This window comes from Bombina bombina, chromosome 1 (assembly GCF_027579735.1).
Source record: "Bombina bombina isolate aBomBom1 chromosome 1, aBomBom1.pri, whole genome shotgun sequence".
Taxonomy (NCBI): Eukaryota; Metazoa; Chordata; class Amphibia; order Anura; family Bombinatoridae; genus Bombina; species Bombina bombina.
The window spans coordinates 288,371,996-288,387,871 of record NC_069499.1 but is presented as its reverse complement, the minus strand read 5'-3'; the positions used below and the strand labels follow the sequence as shown (position 1 = coordinate 288,387,871).

The window sequence follows — 15,876 nt, the reverse complement described above, 5'->3', positions numbered from 1 at the left end:
CAAATGCCAATTATCTCTGTACTTGCTAGATGCCTGGAATGAAAGAAATAATTGTTAGAAATGTTAAACATTCATATATCTATTTGCAATATTTATCAATCTCAGCAAATATGAATGTTATTTGTCTCTGCCTGGCCACTTTCATTGTCTAGAATTTATGGATTCAAATACAGCATGGGCAATATGGCTGTGTAAGATGTGTACACAGCTCACAGGGGATCATTTAACAGGTAGTTGTTTAAAGCTACAATTCCTTGAATATGTTTGTATTTTCAAACATTCTCACAAACGGATCGGCTCCTCACCTTGGGCAGGAAACCCACATATGGGCATGTCCTTTTGAGGCTCCATCATGCTAATTTCCATTTCCTTGAAATTGTGAGCATCTCGTTAGGCTTTAAATGAAAAGTTTTAGAAATTTACGTCTCTATTCACTGTATGGGGTCATCTATCTGACAATCTTGTTCTCAGATGTTCTGTTAATCAAGAAAGGGAATCTTCATGGTATGATCCAAGATTTACAACGTACAAAAATATAGATGGTTTCAGAGTAGAAATAGGGGTCAGCGACCATTTGATAGGGATTTTAAATTCACACCTCAGTGGGACATCTTTTGGAAACAGTCCTATGTTCTCAGATGTGGAATACATAGTGTGAGATAAATGAGCATGCTCAAACTTGCTATTTGAGAGATTTCATACTTATGTATATATATATAATATAAGATAAAATATGTATATGTGTGTGTGTATGTGTATATATATATATATATATGTGTGTGTGTGTGTATTTTCCACTGAAATTTTAGATGCCCTGACACCTCACAGAGACACCCACAGAAAATGCACAAAGACATACGCACACACCCTCAGAGACACCCACAGAAAACAGACGTGCATACACACACACACACACCCTCAGAGTTATCCACAGAAAATACACAAACATACATACACACACACACACACCCTCACAGAGACACCCACATAAAATGCACATCCACAGAAAACAGACATGCATACACACACACACCCTCAGAGACAGAGACACCCACATAAAATGCATAAAAACATGCACACACATCCTCACAGAGACACCCACCGGAAATGCACAGATATACGCACACATCCTCACAGAGACACCCACAGAAAATGCACAAAGACATACACACACACATACCCTCACAGAGACACCCACAGAAAATGCACAAAGACATATGCACACTCGCACCCTCGCAGACACCCACAGAAAATGCACAAAGACATATGCACACTCACACCCTCACAGAGACACCCACAGAAAATGCACAAAGACATATGCACACTCACACCCTCGCAGACACCCACAGAAAATGCACAAAGACATATGCACACACCCTCACAGAGATATCCACAGAAAATGCACACCCCCTCACAGAGACATCCACAGAAAATGCAGACATACGCACACCGCCTCACAAAGACACACACACACCCTCACAGACACCCACAGAAAATGCACAAAGACATACGCACACCCCCTCACAGAGACATTTACATAAAATGCACAAAGACATACGCACACACCCATACAGAGAAACCCATAGAAAAAAAATACAAACACACTCTCACAGGAGGTAAAATTTCTGCACATTGCAGTATCCTAAATCAAAAGTGTGTTTCATGCATGATGATAAATAGCAGAAATTAAGAGATCACTTAATTTTGAATTCACAGAATTATTATTATCTGTCAGAATGGGTAGATGAAGAAAAGTACTTCCTCACAGAGACACCCACCGGAAATGCACAAAGACATACACACACACACATACCCTCACAGAGACACCCACAGAAAATGCACAAAGACATACACACTCACACCCTCACAGAGACACCCACAGAAAATGCACAAAGACATACACACTCACACCCTCACAGAGGCACCCACAGAAAATGCACAGACATACACACACCCTCGCAGACACCCACAGAAAATGCACAAAGACATACGCACACACCCTCCCAGAGACATCCACAGAAAATGCACAGACATATACGCACACCCCCTCAGAGACATCCACAGAAAATGCACAAAGACATACACACACACCCTCACAGAGACATCCACAGAAAATGCCCAAAGACAGACACACACACACATACAGAAAAACCCATAGAAACAAAATACAAACACACTCTCACAGGAGGTAAAATTTCTGCACATTGCAGTATCCTAAATCAACAGTGTGTGACATGCATGATGCTAAATAGCAGAAATTAAGAGATCACTTTTTAATCATATTTGTTAATGTGCAAACAAAAATAATTCTGTGAATTCAAAATTATCTGTCAGAATGGGTAGATGAAGAAAAGTTCTTTTGAAAGGTTGACATATGTTTGGGTTGTTTTTTTCCCCAACAGAGAGCACAACTTCAAATATTATGTACAAATGTTCCCATCTGTTTGCTGTACTTATGGATTTTGAAAATGCTGTACTCTATATGGACTTGGTGGAACCATAAGCTGTGGTCTCATACCATTAGATCTGGTTAAATGCAGGATTTAGGTCTGCTGCAGTCTCGGCTCCAGAACGAATTAAATGGGGGGCATTTTTTTTCACGAGGGGGCACACATTTTTTACAAAGCATGTATGAGAGTCAAAATAAGAGCAGAGTGAGGGGACATCCCTTACAAGGGCAATAAAATAATGCTACACTGACAGTGCAATTACCACTCAGAGTGACATTGGTGTTTCTACTCAAAAACACTCGCAACAGAAGCATCTGATAGAAGCACTTTTAATCGATACTGCACTGAGACTATAGTGGATATATCAAGCAAATCATGCATATAAAGAGTAAACTACTGGTTAATGTAATCAGCTGGTAATGTTAGTAAACAACATAAAATGTGTGACGTGAAGATATATTAGCATCAGGAAACTACACGCTTTGCCTGTACAAGGTTGTGAGTGACCCGCTATGCCAGTCACAGGCTCAGAGCGAATGCTGCCCGCCTGCCCGGTGGGTATATATTGCGGGCACAGAGCAGGGTCAAAGCTCGGTTAACACTGTATAATATGGTAAATAGAAAAGCTTTGGACTTACTGTGATACAGCAACCGGTGTGCGCCTCTGAGGGCCGTCATGTTTATGTAAAGTGGAAGCATTCCCTTAATTAGTGTGCTGCTGCTGTCGGATGAGAAGGGCTCCTTCCCCCTACTGCTTGTTTTGCTGGCCCAGTGCAGGCATTGGACTGCAACTTGAGCACGACACGCATATAGGCTGGACAAGAGGTTGGCATTCTATAAGGAACCACCCACTGTGTGTGACTGGTAAAGATAGACACGCTATTCTGGGAACACCTGCGTGTGACTGCTATATATACACTATAATCGGAACACCCACACCATGATTGATGTGTACACAATAAGTTTTTTTGAGAATGTTTACAGTTTGGGCTGGTGTCATAGCTACCCTAGATGAAGACGCATTGCGTGTAAGAGATTTATTCTATACAGTCTCCTTGTAAGAGTCTGGTTTGCACACATTGTGCAGGAAACAGTTTCTGTGTGTCAGCATCATTCCACTGAGAAAGTGATACACACAAAATATGCTGTGTGAATACCCACTTGGTGTGACTGGTATCATAAACTAGGGTTACCACCTTTCCAGAATTATGACACACTTATTTGTACAAGAAAAGTAAACACCCAATTTTCCTGGACAAAATATTTGAACCAAAATGTTCTTCATGCAACGGCTATATAAGGCTATACCTGACCAAGATCCAATACCCAGCACAAAACACAAAGTCAGCGATTAGCAGGGAGCAACCAAACGGACCAAGCCGTTTTACTCACGTGTCCTTCTGGCTTCCAAGAATGAAGCAAATCTTTATAACATCTTCGGCCCGGATTACTGCTAAATCCTTCCTGCTTTCAGCACCTGAGCGAAAAGAACTCCAGTCCCACAAAGGGATTCCAATCGGCCACACCGGAAGTAGGTATAGTGACTCCATGAAACGCCGCCGGTCACGTGTATTCTGCTCTAATCTTTGGCTGGTGCTATTACTAGATCTTTATTCAAGGGGGAGTATGAATCCAAAGAGCTGCTACAACTCGAAGAAGAGAAGCGAGTTCCTCCACTTCCAAAAAAATATAGAAAAGCGAGGAGTCTACTTCTTAAAAGACTCCTCGTTGTTTTTCTACACTTATTCATACAATAACAAAATTATTTTTTTGAGGGGGCACAGCATTCCATTTGGGCGGGCATTGCCCGTCAATGCTTCCCCTTGGAGCCGACCCTGGTCTGCTGTAGTGTAAACTAACCCGTCTCATTTCAAACACTAAGCAATCTTAGCCTGAGAGGATAACATTTTATGCAGATATAAAAATCATAGATGAAATGCCTCCTGGCATCTGGAAAGTCCTTGCAGTAAACTGGAATGTAATTAAAAAAAATAATATATATATAAATATAAATATATATATATATATATATATAAAGCATATCTGCCAAAAGGGCACCTACCACTGCTGCATATTGCTAAAAAATGTGTTTTTTATGGACCCCTGGCCCCACCAAACAACTATATTTTTGCATCAAGTAACGTCACTTCGGTTCCATTGATGGTGGTTTGTGACTTCACTTACGGTATTTTGTTATTTCCGGTTTTACAATATATGAATCATGGGAAATGTAGTACGACGACCAGATATCAAATAAGCAGTGACAATTTGTCATTATAGTCGACATTTAATATCCACTAAAAATACATACGTTTGTATAAATGATATTGTACAGAAAAGGCTCTAAAAATACATACGTTTGTATAAAAAATGATATTGTACAGAAAAGGCTGTATAAAAATGTGATACAAAAAAATGTGATGTAAAAAAATTGGATAAAGAATCTTAAAAATAATAAAAAAATATATTTTTGGTGGCTAATTTTTGCTGCTATTTACTAAGCAGAAGTGGCTTTTACAGATTAGAATTGCTTATTTGAGATACTCCTCTCTGAACAGTTATCAGTCTAAGACTATCTGCTCGAGTTTTCTTATACACTATACTGTATGGCGATTTGGTAAGCATTATTATTCTCTGGAGTTCAATTGTTATAGTGGTCTACACTGTTATGTCTATTTTCTTTTGTTTTGAACATATTGACTCAAGATTTGGGATATAATCTACATTTTGGGATTTATGAGCCACCAATCAGCAAGCGCTTCCCAGAGTTCTGAACCAAAAATGGGCTGGCTCCTAAGCGTACATTCCTGCTTTTTCAAATAAAGATGCAAAGAGAATGAAGAACATTTGATAATAGGAGTAAATTAGAAAGTTGCATGATCTATCTGAAACATGAAAGAAAAAATGTGGATTTCATATCCCTTTAAATTCAAATCTTATTCATATTTTAGCCTTATAGGCGCTCCACTCTTATTCGTGATGCCGTTTGTAATTTTACTAGTTGATTAATTTAAGAATTTATGTGTCTCTAATCTGGTGCTCCAATATTATTATTATTTGTATCAGGCCTATTGTTTGAGTCACAGCTGTACTTCTTGGTGGTCAAAACCAATACAAAAGTAAAAATTAAGAGACAATGTGATCTCCAATGTGTTTAAAGGGTCAGTCTACTCCAGAATTGTTATTGTTTAAAAAGATAGATAATCCCTTTATTATGCATTCCCCAGTTTTGCATAACCAACACGGTTATATTAATATATTTTTACCACTATGATTACCTTGTATCTAAGCATCTGCAGACTGTTCCCTTATTTCAGTTCTTTTGACAGACTTGCATTTTAGCCAGTCAGTGCCTTCTCACAAGCAACCCCATGAGCATAATGTTATCTATAAGACACACATGAACTAACACCCTCTAGCTGTGAAAAACTGTCAAATGCATTCAGATAAGAGGCGGCTTTCAAGGGCTTAGAAATTAGCATATGAGCCTACCTAGGTTTAGTTTTCCACTAAGAATACAAAGAGAACAAAGCATACCGGTTTGTGTGTGTGTGTATATGTATATATATATATATGTATATGTGTGTGTGTATATATATATATATATATATATATATATATATATATATATATATATATATATATATATATATATATATATATATATATATATATATATATATATATTGATATTGTTCTTGGCTTCTAGAAATAAATAACTAAAGAGGGTCCTCTTGATAAAATATTAATAAACACCTTTTTGGTGTGCGACATTACATTTATTATAATTAATCTCTATTTTTGGCACAGCTTCCGTGGGGTAAAGAAAGATGACACTTTGTCTGATCCACCCAGCACGCAAGTCAGAGACGTTGAGCAGCTGCCAGCAAGTGATTGCAGGAGATTCCTTCAGGTATTTATACATATAGAATGATTAAGACTAGTGTGGTCAGTATAGATGATAGAGGAACCCATGACTGATATGGTTTTATTATTGGTTTATACTAATTACACAGGATTTTGACTTTGTTTTCGAAGCAGAGAGCTGGACGTATTAATACAGCTTCTCTCATGTTGGTACTTTTTTTTTTTTTTTAAAGTATTGATCTCTTCATGATGCTCTAGGACCAGAACAAAGTAATGTCTTCCTATATACTCTTTAGAATGTTTGCAAAGAACTGAATGTGGAGGATTTAAGAGATCTTATTCCGGTTGTATCTGCTAAAGTCCGAAAGGAGGAAACCTGCAACAAATTATACAAGGTAGTAAAGAAAAGGTCAGATTATTTTCTTATCTGTTTGTTTTAAAACCATATACTTTCAGCTAAAGATTAGAAGTATATGGACAAATTGATTGAGAGGATATGTTATATAAATATTCATTTACACTGAGAGAAGATTTTTTGTATTTCAGATTCTTTATGACATTAGCTCTGTGCTCAGTAGTCACAGGGCCCCCCAGCTTCTCTACAAACCCAGCAATAGACTACAGGAGAGTCGTGGGACAGAACGTAGTGATGAGGCAGACTTCCTTCATCTGTTGCCTACAGTAGAAATGTGGGCTGGACAGCTGCTGTCACTCAAGGTACCAATGTAGTGATCTTTGCTGCACCAGTGAGAATCTGTATATTTAAAACTGTTACAGTAATTCTGAATACCGCTCCAATTTAACAGGCCTTGCATAGGGCTCTAAGGAAGCTCAGTGAGAAGTTGCTGCCTTATCAGAAGACTGACGAACCGCAGGAAATGGACAGCATTCATATAGAAGACCTTCTCCTTCTTGTGGACACCATGATGGAAGATGTAGTAAGCAAGGAAAAGGTAGTTATACAGAGCTCGACCGTAGGACTTACAAATTCACAAAACTCAGCTAGGTGTTTGTAAATACCGCATGTAACCTCTAAAATGGCATATGAACCAATCGCATTATCATGTACAGGATTGCCCAGTGTTGCTAAAGAAGTGTGAATGAAAACTAAAGATCATGGACTTCTATCAGACTCACTGTGTCCTAAAGATAACTTTTAAAATTCAGAGTATGTTGGAAATTCCGACATCTTATTCAGGTATTTTCTGAGAAATGTGTAATCCTGAACTTTATTAAAGTGCTTAAAGGGACATGAAGCCCCACATTTTTCTTTTATGATTCAGATGGAAGTTTTAAATAAAGTTTAAAACAACTTGCTTCTGTTATGAAATTTGCTTCATTCTCTTGGTATCCTTTAATGAAGGAGCCAATAACAAAAGGCATATATGTGCAGCCACCAATCAGCAGCTATCTCTGAGCAATGCATTGTTGTTCCTAAACCTACCCAAGTATACTTTTTACAAAGGATACCAAGAGAAAATTGGAAACTTATTTAAAATGCATGCTCTATTTGAATCATGAAAGAAAAAAAATCTGTTTCACATCCCTTTTAATATATTTGAAAGTTTCTGTTTCATTATCACTGTTTTATAGCTTTAAAATAAAGGTAATAAGGATTACCTTAGTTGCCTGCCTAGGCTTAAGTGATTGACAGTGTGTGTGGTAAAGGTGCTCATCTCAGATTTAAGGCAGCATTTTATTTTACAGGTATACATCACTCATACAGCGGGTTAGGGAGCGGAGCCCCGCTGTAAAGTGAAAACCACTTTAAAGTGAAACAACTTGGTTTTAGCTTTCTTTTCACTTGCCAGTGTGTTTAAAAACACTGTACCTGTAAAATAGTGACAATCACTGTAGTAAAATTTGCCAGACTACAACACTGAGACACAGATTGCACTGTAATGCTGTAAAAAGGGTAAATTCCGCATAACAAAATGGTGCCAGTAACTTTTCTTGCAATCTTACGATAAGTACAACACTGTTTCAAAATCCTTGGACATTGAACTTCAGCTCCACAAAGTGCTGTATTAGCGAATCGCTGTAAAGTGAAGCTCTGTAATGTGACGTATAACTGTACTCTTTACATCCCTTTTTAAAGGTGCTGAATTTACAACCAATAGTTATTTTGCTGTCTTTCCAGGACTCATTGAACTCATCTCCTCACACACTGCAGGCACTTATTTCACACTTTCAGAAACTCTTTGATGTGCCATCTGTGAGCGGTGTGTACCCTCGTATGAATGAGCTGTACAGCAAACTAGGGGAAATGAACAATGCTATGAAGAATCTCCGCTGCATGCTTGGCATAGGTAAGTGCATTTGCAGGACTATACATAAAGTAAATATTGTAACGTCTCATCTAAAATGGTTTGAAGCCTCATAGAAAAATATGTATTTGTGTATTTTAATAATAAAGTGGTGGTTAGGAAAGGGAGAATTGTTTGAAATAGCATCCAACATAGAATAAAAAAATCTTAAATCAGATTTGTAAAGCTTCGTGGTGTTCAACCAGATGACTAAATTAAGTTATTGATTTAAAAAACAATTACGTTTTCTTTGGTTATATTATGCAAAATATTGAAATTTAAAAGAAGTTTTTTTAAAAATAAGTTTGTATGTTTTTAAAAATATGTAAAGAAAGCAGAAGACAAAGCGCATCCACGATTCACAGTATACTTTAATTTAAGTTGGCACGCATGACACACAAAAATACACAGGAAATAAATGTAAAAAACGGCTAATCTGTAATACTGCTCAAGCAGTCAGTTTACAACAGGATTCCACGTTCCAGATAAGCCTCCTACTTGGCCGCCTGCAGCTATGGGGAAGAACAGCTCTTTCTTCCACGGTCTGTGTGTCTTTAATATTGTTGCTGGTACATCAAATTCGTACAGGAGAGTATACCACAATGTGTTCCAAGTATACCTCTGTGAGAAACAAACACGCTACTCGCTGGACATTCCCCTACGCGTTTCATCAGCACTCTAGTCAAAGGTTTACTGGTAGCTGGTAGCGTGTAATGCAGATAGTCAGAATTTAACAGGCCGGTGGGGCCCGCCCCTAAAACCTATGTCATAAATGACTTCATTCAAAACACTTTTATTCTCACTACGCTGCTGTTATTTTAAAGGGACACTGTACCCAAAAATTTTCTTTCATGATTCAGATTGAGCATGAAATTTTAAACAACTTTCTAATTTACTCCTAGTATCAAATTTTCTTCATTCTCTTGGTATCTTTATTTAAAATGCAAGAATGTAAGTTTAGATGGCGGCCCATTTTTGGTGAACAACCTGGGTTGTCCTTGCTGATTGGTGGATAAATTCATCCACCAATAAAAAATTGCTGTCCAGAGTACTGAACCCAAAAAAAGCATAGATGCCTTCTTTTTCAAATAAACATAGCAAGAGAACAAAGAAAAATTGATAATAGGAGTAAATTAGAAAGTAGCTTAAAATCGCATGCTCTTTCTGAATTACAAAACAAAATTTTTGGGTTCAGTGTCCCTTTAAGTCCGGATTGTCTCTTCTGTGTGGGAAGTCACTTTGTGAGCTACAGGACAGGTAGGCATCTCAGTAAAGTTACTGAGGTGTATTGGTAGAATGAGGTTATTTGATTTATTTAGTTAACATTATTTATATTTAAAGACACAGTACACTTATTTTTTATTTTCAAATAAAGAAAATATTTACTCCTTTTTTTTTTTTTCTTGTTTATTACACATTATGGATCAAAAGGGCTTTCAATCCAGTATCCCAGGTGGAGTAACTGCTTGTCAGTTATGTTTTGATGCTCAGCTGGAACCTCCAGTTCCTTTTTGTTCCTCATGCATTGAGAGAACTTTGTTATGGAGAGAAAATATTCAACCATGAGCCACCATTATCCCAGGCAAATGCTGTACAGGTGTCTCCTGTAGCAGATATGCCGCAGCTTTCTCCTCTAGCGTCCCATCTTTTTCAGTCTCCACATACTATGCCCTGTGTTCCCTCTGGCAATCCGGTAAGATTTTCTCTCCAAGACATTGCTTCCCAGGTATCCCTTGCTGTATCTGAAGCATTGTCAGCTTTTCCCATTTTACAGGGAAAACGTAAAAGGAAATTTAAACAAACGGTTTCTAAGGTTTCTGATCAAGTTCTGGCTATCCAGACGATCTCTTCCCATAAACCTGAGGAAGAAGACATGTCGGTAGCATCTGAGGGGGAAGACTCAGACAGTGTAATTCCTTCTTCTGATTCTGAAGTGGTATCCTTCAGATTTAAGCTAGAACACCTTTGCTTATAACTTAAGGAGATTTTAGTTACTTTGGATGACTCCGACACAACTATTGTAGTCAACCCTAAAAAATCTAGTAAATTGAACAAGTACTTTGATGTTTCCTCCCTGGTGGAGGTTTTTCCGGTTCCTGACTGTGCTACGGAGATTATTGCCATGGAATGGGAAAGACCTGGTATTCCTTTTTCTCCTATTTTTAAGAAAATGTTTCCTATAGCAGACTCTATTAAGGAGTTGTGGCAGACGGTTCCTAAGGTAGAGGGAGCAATCTCTACTTTAGCTAAGAGGACTACTATTCCCATAGAGGATAGTTGTTCTTTTAAGGATCCAATGGATAAAAAATTAGAGGCTTTGTTAAAAAAGATGTATGTTCACCAGGGTTTACAACGGTAGCCTGCGGTTTGTGTATCGCCACTGTTACCAGTGCTGCAGCTTACTGGTTTGATGTGTTGTCTGAATCTCTTCAAATGGATTCTCCTCTTGAGGAGATCCAGGAGAGGATTAAGGCTCTTAAGTTAGCCAATTCCTTCATTACAGATGCTTCATTACAGGTTATTAAACTGGGAGCCAAAATTTCTGCTTTTGCAATCCTAGCCCGCAGAGCCTGTGGTTAAAGTCCTGGTATGCGGATGTGTCATCTAAATCTAAGCTCATGGCTATTCCTTATAAGGGTAAGACCTTGTTTGTACCCGGTTTGACGGAAATTATTTCAGATATTACTGGAGGGAAGGGTTATTTTCTTCCTCAAGATAAAAAGAATAAGCAGAAAGGACGTCGGAATAATTTTCGTTCCTTTAGTAACTTTAAAGGAAAGGCTTCCTCTAAACCAAGCCTTCCTGGAAGCCCAACCAGTCTTGGAATAAATGAAAGCAATCCAAAAAGCCTTCAACTGATTCCAAGTCAGCATGAAAGGTCGGCCCCAGATCCGGGAGCGGATCTTGTAAGGGGCAGACTCTCTCTTTTTTTCCCAGGCTTGGATAAGAGATGTACCGGATCCCTGGGCGGTGGACATTGTCTCCCAGGGATACAAAATTGACTTCAAATCTTTTCCTCCCAAAGGCAGGTTTCTCCTCTCCAGATTATCTGTAGACCAGATAAAAAGAGAGGCGTTCTTGCATTGTGTTAAAGGACCTTGTCGTCCTGGGGGTAATACTTCCAGTTCTCCTTCAGGAAAGGGGTCTGGGATTTTACTCAAATCTGTTCCTAGTTCCCAAAAAGGAGGAAACTTTTTGACCAATCCTAAATTTAAAATGTTTAAACAAGTTTCCCAGAGTGCCATCCTTCAAGATGGAGACTATACGCTCCATTCTTCCCTTGGTACAAGAGGGTCAGCTCATGACAACCATAGACCTAAAAGAGGCATACCTTCATGTTCCCATTCACAGGGATCATCACACGTTTCTGAGATTCGCCTTTTTGGACAATCATTTCGAGTTTGTGGCCCTTCCATTTGGCCTTGCCACAGCTCCCATAATTTTTTTCAAAGGTTCTGGGGGCTCTTTTAGCTGTGCTTTGATCTCGGGGCATTACAGTGGCACCTTATCTGGATGACATTCTGGTTCAGACACCATCTTTTCAACAATCAGAATCTCATATGGAGATCTTGTCTTTTCTTCGATCCCAGGGATGGAAGGTGAATCGGGAAAAAAAAGTTCTCTGGTTCCAGCTACAAGGGTCATATTTTTGGGGACCATAATAGACTCCCTGTTAATGAAGATTTTTCTGACGGAGGTCAGAATAAAAGATTTTCGACTCTTGTCTTGCCCTTCAGTCCTCTCCACGACCGTTAGTGGCTCAATGTATGGAGGTAATCAGTCTGATGGTGGCTTCCATGGACGTCAATCCGTTTGCTTGGTTCCATCTCAGACCTCTACAGTTATGCATGCCTCCGACAATGGAACGGGGACTATACGGACCTGTCTGCAATATCCCTGTACTTCTATTAACTTTGAGGTAGGAGTATAAACATGTAATTGTAGGTAATCCCAGATAGACACTTCTTAATGAGTAAGTAAGAGTGTGAGCAAATGGGAGTAACACTTTAGTAAACCTTACAAATATAATTTCCCTCTTATAAGAGATAAATCTTATAGAGATCCTTATAAACGGTATTCTGAGTGAAGAACTATAATTTCTGACAGATAGTGCTTGCCTTTAGGGAAGCCGTTTTATCAAGGGTTAAATATCAGTAAGGTGAGGTTCTTAGGAAATTTGTAACAGTTCCTTAAATGGTTAACATTGTTGGCAAACAGCAGGTTTAGTATGTTCAGTATTGGTTTGAGACTGAGTCTTATATACAAGTAATGGCGAAGTTAATACAGTCTTTAGGCAGAAAACAACTCTTAAGTTTAAAGAGGTTTTGTTTACAGACCTGAATCAAAGTGTCCTTTGTAAAGGGAGAGTCCACTTCGGAGTAGTAGCCCAAACAAACCTTCTGTCTTAGCTGAGAGAGGAGCTGCGGTGTATGCGTCTGCACGATGTGAGTCCGGATGATGACGTCACTGTCAGGGTTCAGTCTGTGTAGAGCCGGTTGCAGCTGTGAACTGAAGTGAAAGTGAGCTCTGTGAAAAAAACCTTAGACAGGTAAACTTTGGTGTGACAAATAATGAGAATCCTTTCTGTAAGTAAAGGAGGAAAAGGGAATTAGTTGTTGAAGGCTTTGGCATATAACGATATGCAGCGTAGCTTGATAGAAGCTTTTCAGGAAAGGTTAGTACTGTGACTATTCAGGAGATAGTCTTAACATTACCACTCTCAGATGCAATAATCAAGCAGTTTGTTAATGGAAGGACTCCTCCTTAAATAGGTGTATCCAGAGAACTAACATGTTCACTCTTAAAGGGACAGAGGGTATGACAGTCTCAGCGTGTAGATCTAGATCAGGCGTCAATAGTCTCTCTTCCGTGTTGGCTTTCTCAGGATCATCTTTCCCAGGGTACTTGCTTACGCAGACCCTCCTGGGTGATTGTGACCACGGATGCCAGCCTTCTAGGTTGGGGAGCAGTATGAGGCTCGTTGAAGGCTCAGGGCTTATGGATCCAGGAAGAGTCAGTCCTGCCCATAAACATCTTGGAGCTGAGAGCAATCTTTAATGCTCTTCTGTCCTGACCTCAGTTAGCCTTAGTTTATCAGATTCCAGTCTGAAAACATAACCTCGGTGGCCTACATCAACCACCAGGGTGAAACCGGAGTTCCTTGGCCATGACAGAGGTGGCCCGAATTATTCAGTGGGCGGAGACCCACAACTGGTGTCTTTCTGCGATCCACATCCCAGGAGTGAATTGGGAAGCAGATTTTCTGAGCAGACAGACTTTTCATCCCGGGGAGTGGGATTTCATCCGGATGTGTTTTCTAGCTTGACCCTCATGTGGGGGCAGCCGGAGTTGGATCTCATGGCTTCTCGTCAGAATGCCAAACTCCCGAGATACGGCTCAAGGTCAAGAGATCCGCAGGCATTTCTGATCGATGCTCTGGCAGTTCCTTGGAACTTCAGTCTAGCATACCTGTTTCCTTCCGTTCGCTCTCCTTTCAAGAGTCATTGCTCGAAACAAGCAGGAGAGGGCGTCTGTCATTCTCATAGCCCCGGCATGGCCTTGCAGGATTTGGTATGCAGACCTAGTGGAAATGTCATCCTTTGCACCTTGGAGACTGCCTCTGAGGAAGGACCTTCTACTTCAGGGTCCCTTCCTTCATCCAAATATCGTTTCTCTGAAGCGGACTGCTTGGAGATTGAACGTTTAAGCGTGGATTTTCAGAGTCGGTCATTGAGACCTTGATTGAGGCTTGTAAGCCTGTGACTCGCAGGATTTACCATAAAATCTGGCGTAAATACTTGTATTGGTGTGAATCCAAAGGATACCTTTAGAGTAGAATATGGATTCCTAGGATTTCGTCCTTTCTCCAGGATGGTCTGGAGAAGGGTTTGTCGGCAAGTACTCTAAAGGGTCAGATTTCGGCATTGTCTATTTTGTTACATAAGCGCTTAGCAGATGTGCCAGACGTGCAATCGTTTTGTCAGGCCTTGGTTAGGATTCGGCCTGTATTTAAACCTGTTACTCCTCCATCGAGTCTTAACCTTGTTCTTAAAGTTTTACAACAGGCTCTGTTTGAGCCTATGCATTCTTGAGATATTAATATGTTATCTTGGAAAGTTTTGTTTCTTGTTGCTATTTCCTCTGCTCGGAGAGTTTCTGAACTCTCTGCTTTACAGTGGGATTCCCCTTATCTTATATTTCACTCTGATAAGGTGGTTCTGCGTACTAAGTTTGGTTTCCTGCCCAAGGTTGTTTCGGTCAAGAATATTAATCATGAAATCGTTGTACCTTCTTTGTGTCCTAATCCTGCTTCTCACAAAGAATGCTTGTTACATAATCTGGATGTTGTGCGAGCGCTAAAATTTTATTTGCAGGCAACTAAGGACTTTCATCAGTCTTCTGCATTTTTTGTTTGCTTTTCTGGGAAATGCAAGGGTCAGAAAGCTACAGCTACTTCACTTTCCCTTTGGCTTTATTCGCTTTGCATATGAGACTGCTGGACAGCAACCTCCTGAGAAAATCACAGCTCATTCCACAAGGACTGTTTTTTCTTCCTGGGCCTTCAAAAATGAAGCTTCTGTGGAACAGATTTGCAAGGCTGCAACTTGTTCATATTTGCACACTTTTTCCACATTCTATAAATTCGATACTTTTGCCTCGGCTGAGGCTTCTTTTGGGAGAAAGGTTCTTAAAGCAGTGATGCCTTCTGTTCGGTTACCTGTCTTGTCCCTCCCTTATCATCTGTGTCCTCTGGCTTGGGTATTGGTTCCCAACAGTAATTGATGGTGATCCGTGGACTCACTGTGTCATTAGAAAGAAAATGAAATATTTGCTTACCTGATAAATTTCTTTCTTTCTTGACACGGTGAGTCCACGGCCGCCCTGTATTCAGACAGTTTTCTTTTATATAAACCTCGGGCACCTTGTGTTACTTCCTTTCTCTCCTTTCCCTTTGGTCGAATGACTGGGGGATTATGGCTAGGGGAGTGATATTTAACAGCTTTGCTGTGGTGCTCTTTGTCGCCTCCTCTGTCGGCTAGGAGTGATATTCCCAACAGTAATTGATGATGATACATGGAAAGAAAGAAATTTATCAGGTAAGCATAAATTTTAGTTTTTGCTTTGCATATGCACCACTAGTTTTATTACCTGTTAATAATTCTACTCTAGACATGTTGTTATGTTTAGCTCTTGCCTCCTGTAATAAAGATTTTTCATATCCCTTTTCCTGTAATTTAACTTGTAATATATCA

The 15,876-nt window shown here is 39.5% G+C and overlaps 1 protein-coding gene across 1 annotated transcript in view; it reads left to right on the top strand.

Moving 5' to 3' along the window:
• The window catches only part of CEP70 (centrosomal protein 70), a 127,441-nt gene that overhangs the window by 56,290 nt on the left and 55,275 nt on the right, over nt 1-15,876 (top strand). The window contains exons 12-16 of the mRNA XM_053698029.1: nt 6,261-6,363; nt 6,614-6,712; nt 6,864-7,034; nt 7,124-7,270; nt 8,458-8,626. Of these exons, the coding sequence (XP_053554004.1) occupies nt 6,261-6,363; nt 6,614-6,712; nt 6,864-7,034; nt 7,124-7,270; nt 8,458-8,626 (689 nt within the window). The remainder of the gene's footprint in view (nt 1-6,260; nt 6,364-6,613; nt 6,713-6,863; nt 7,035-7,123; nt 7,271-8,457; nt 8,627-15,876) is intronic.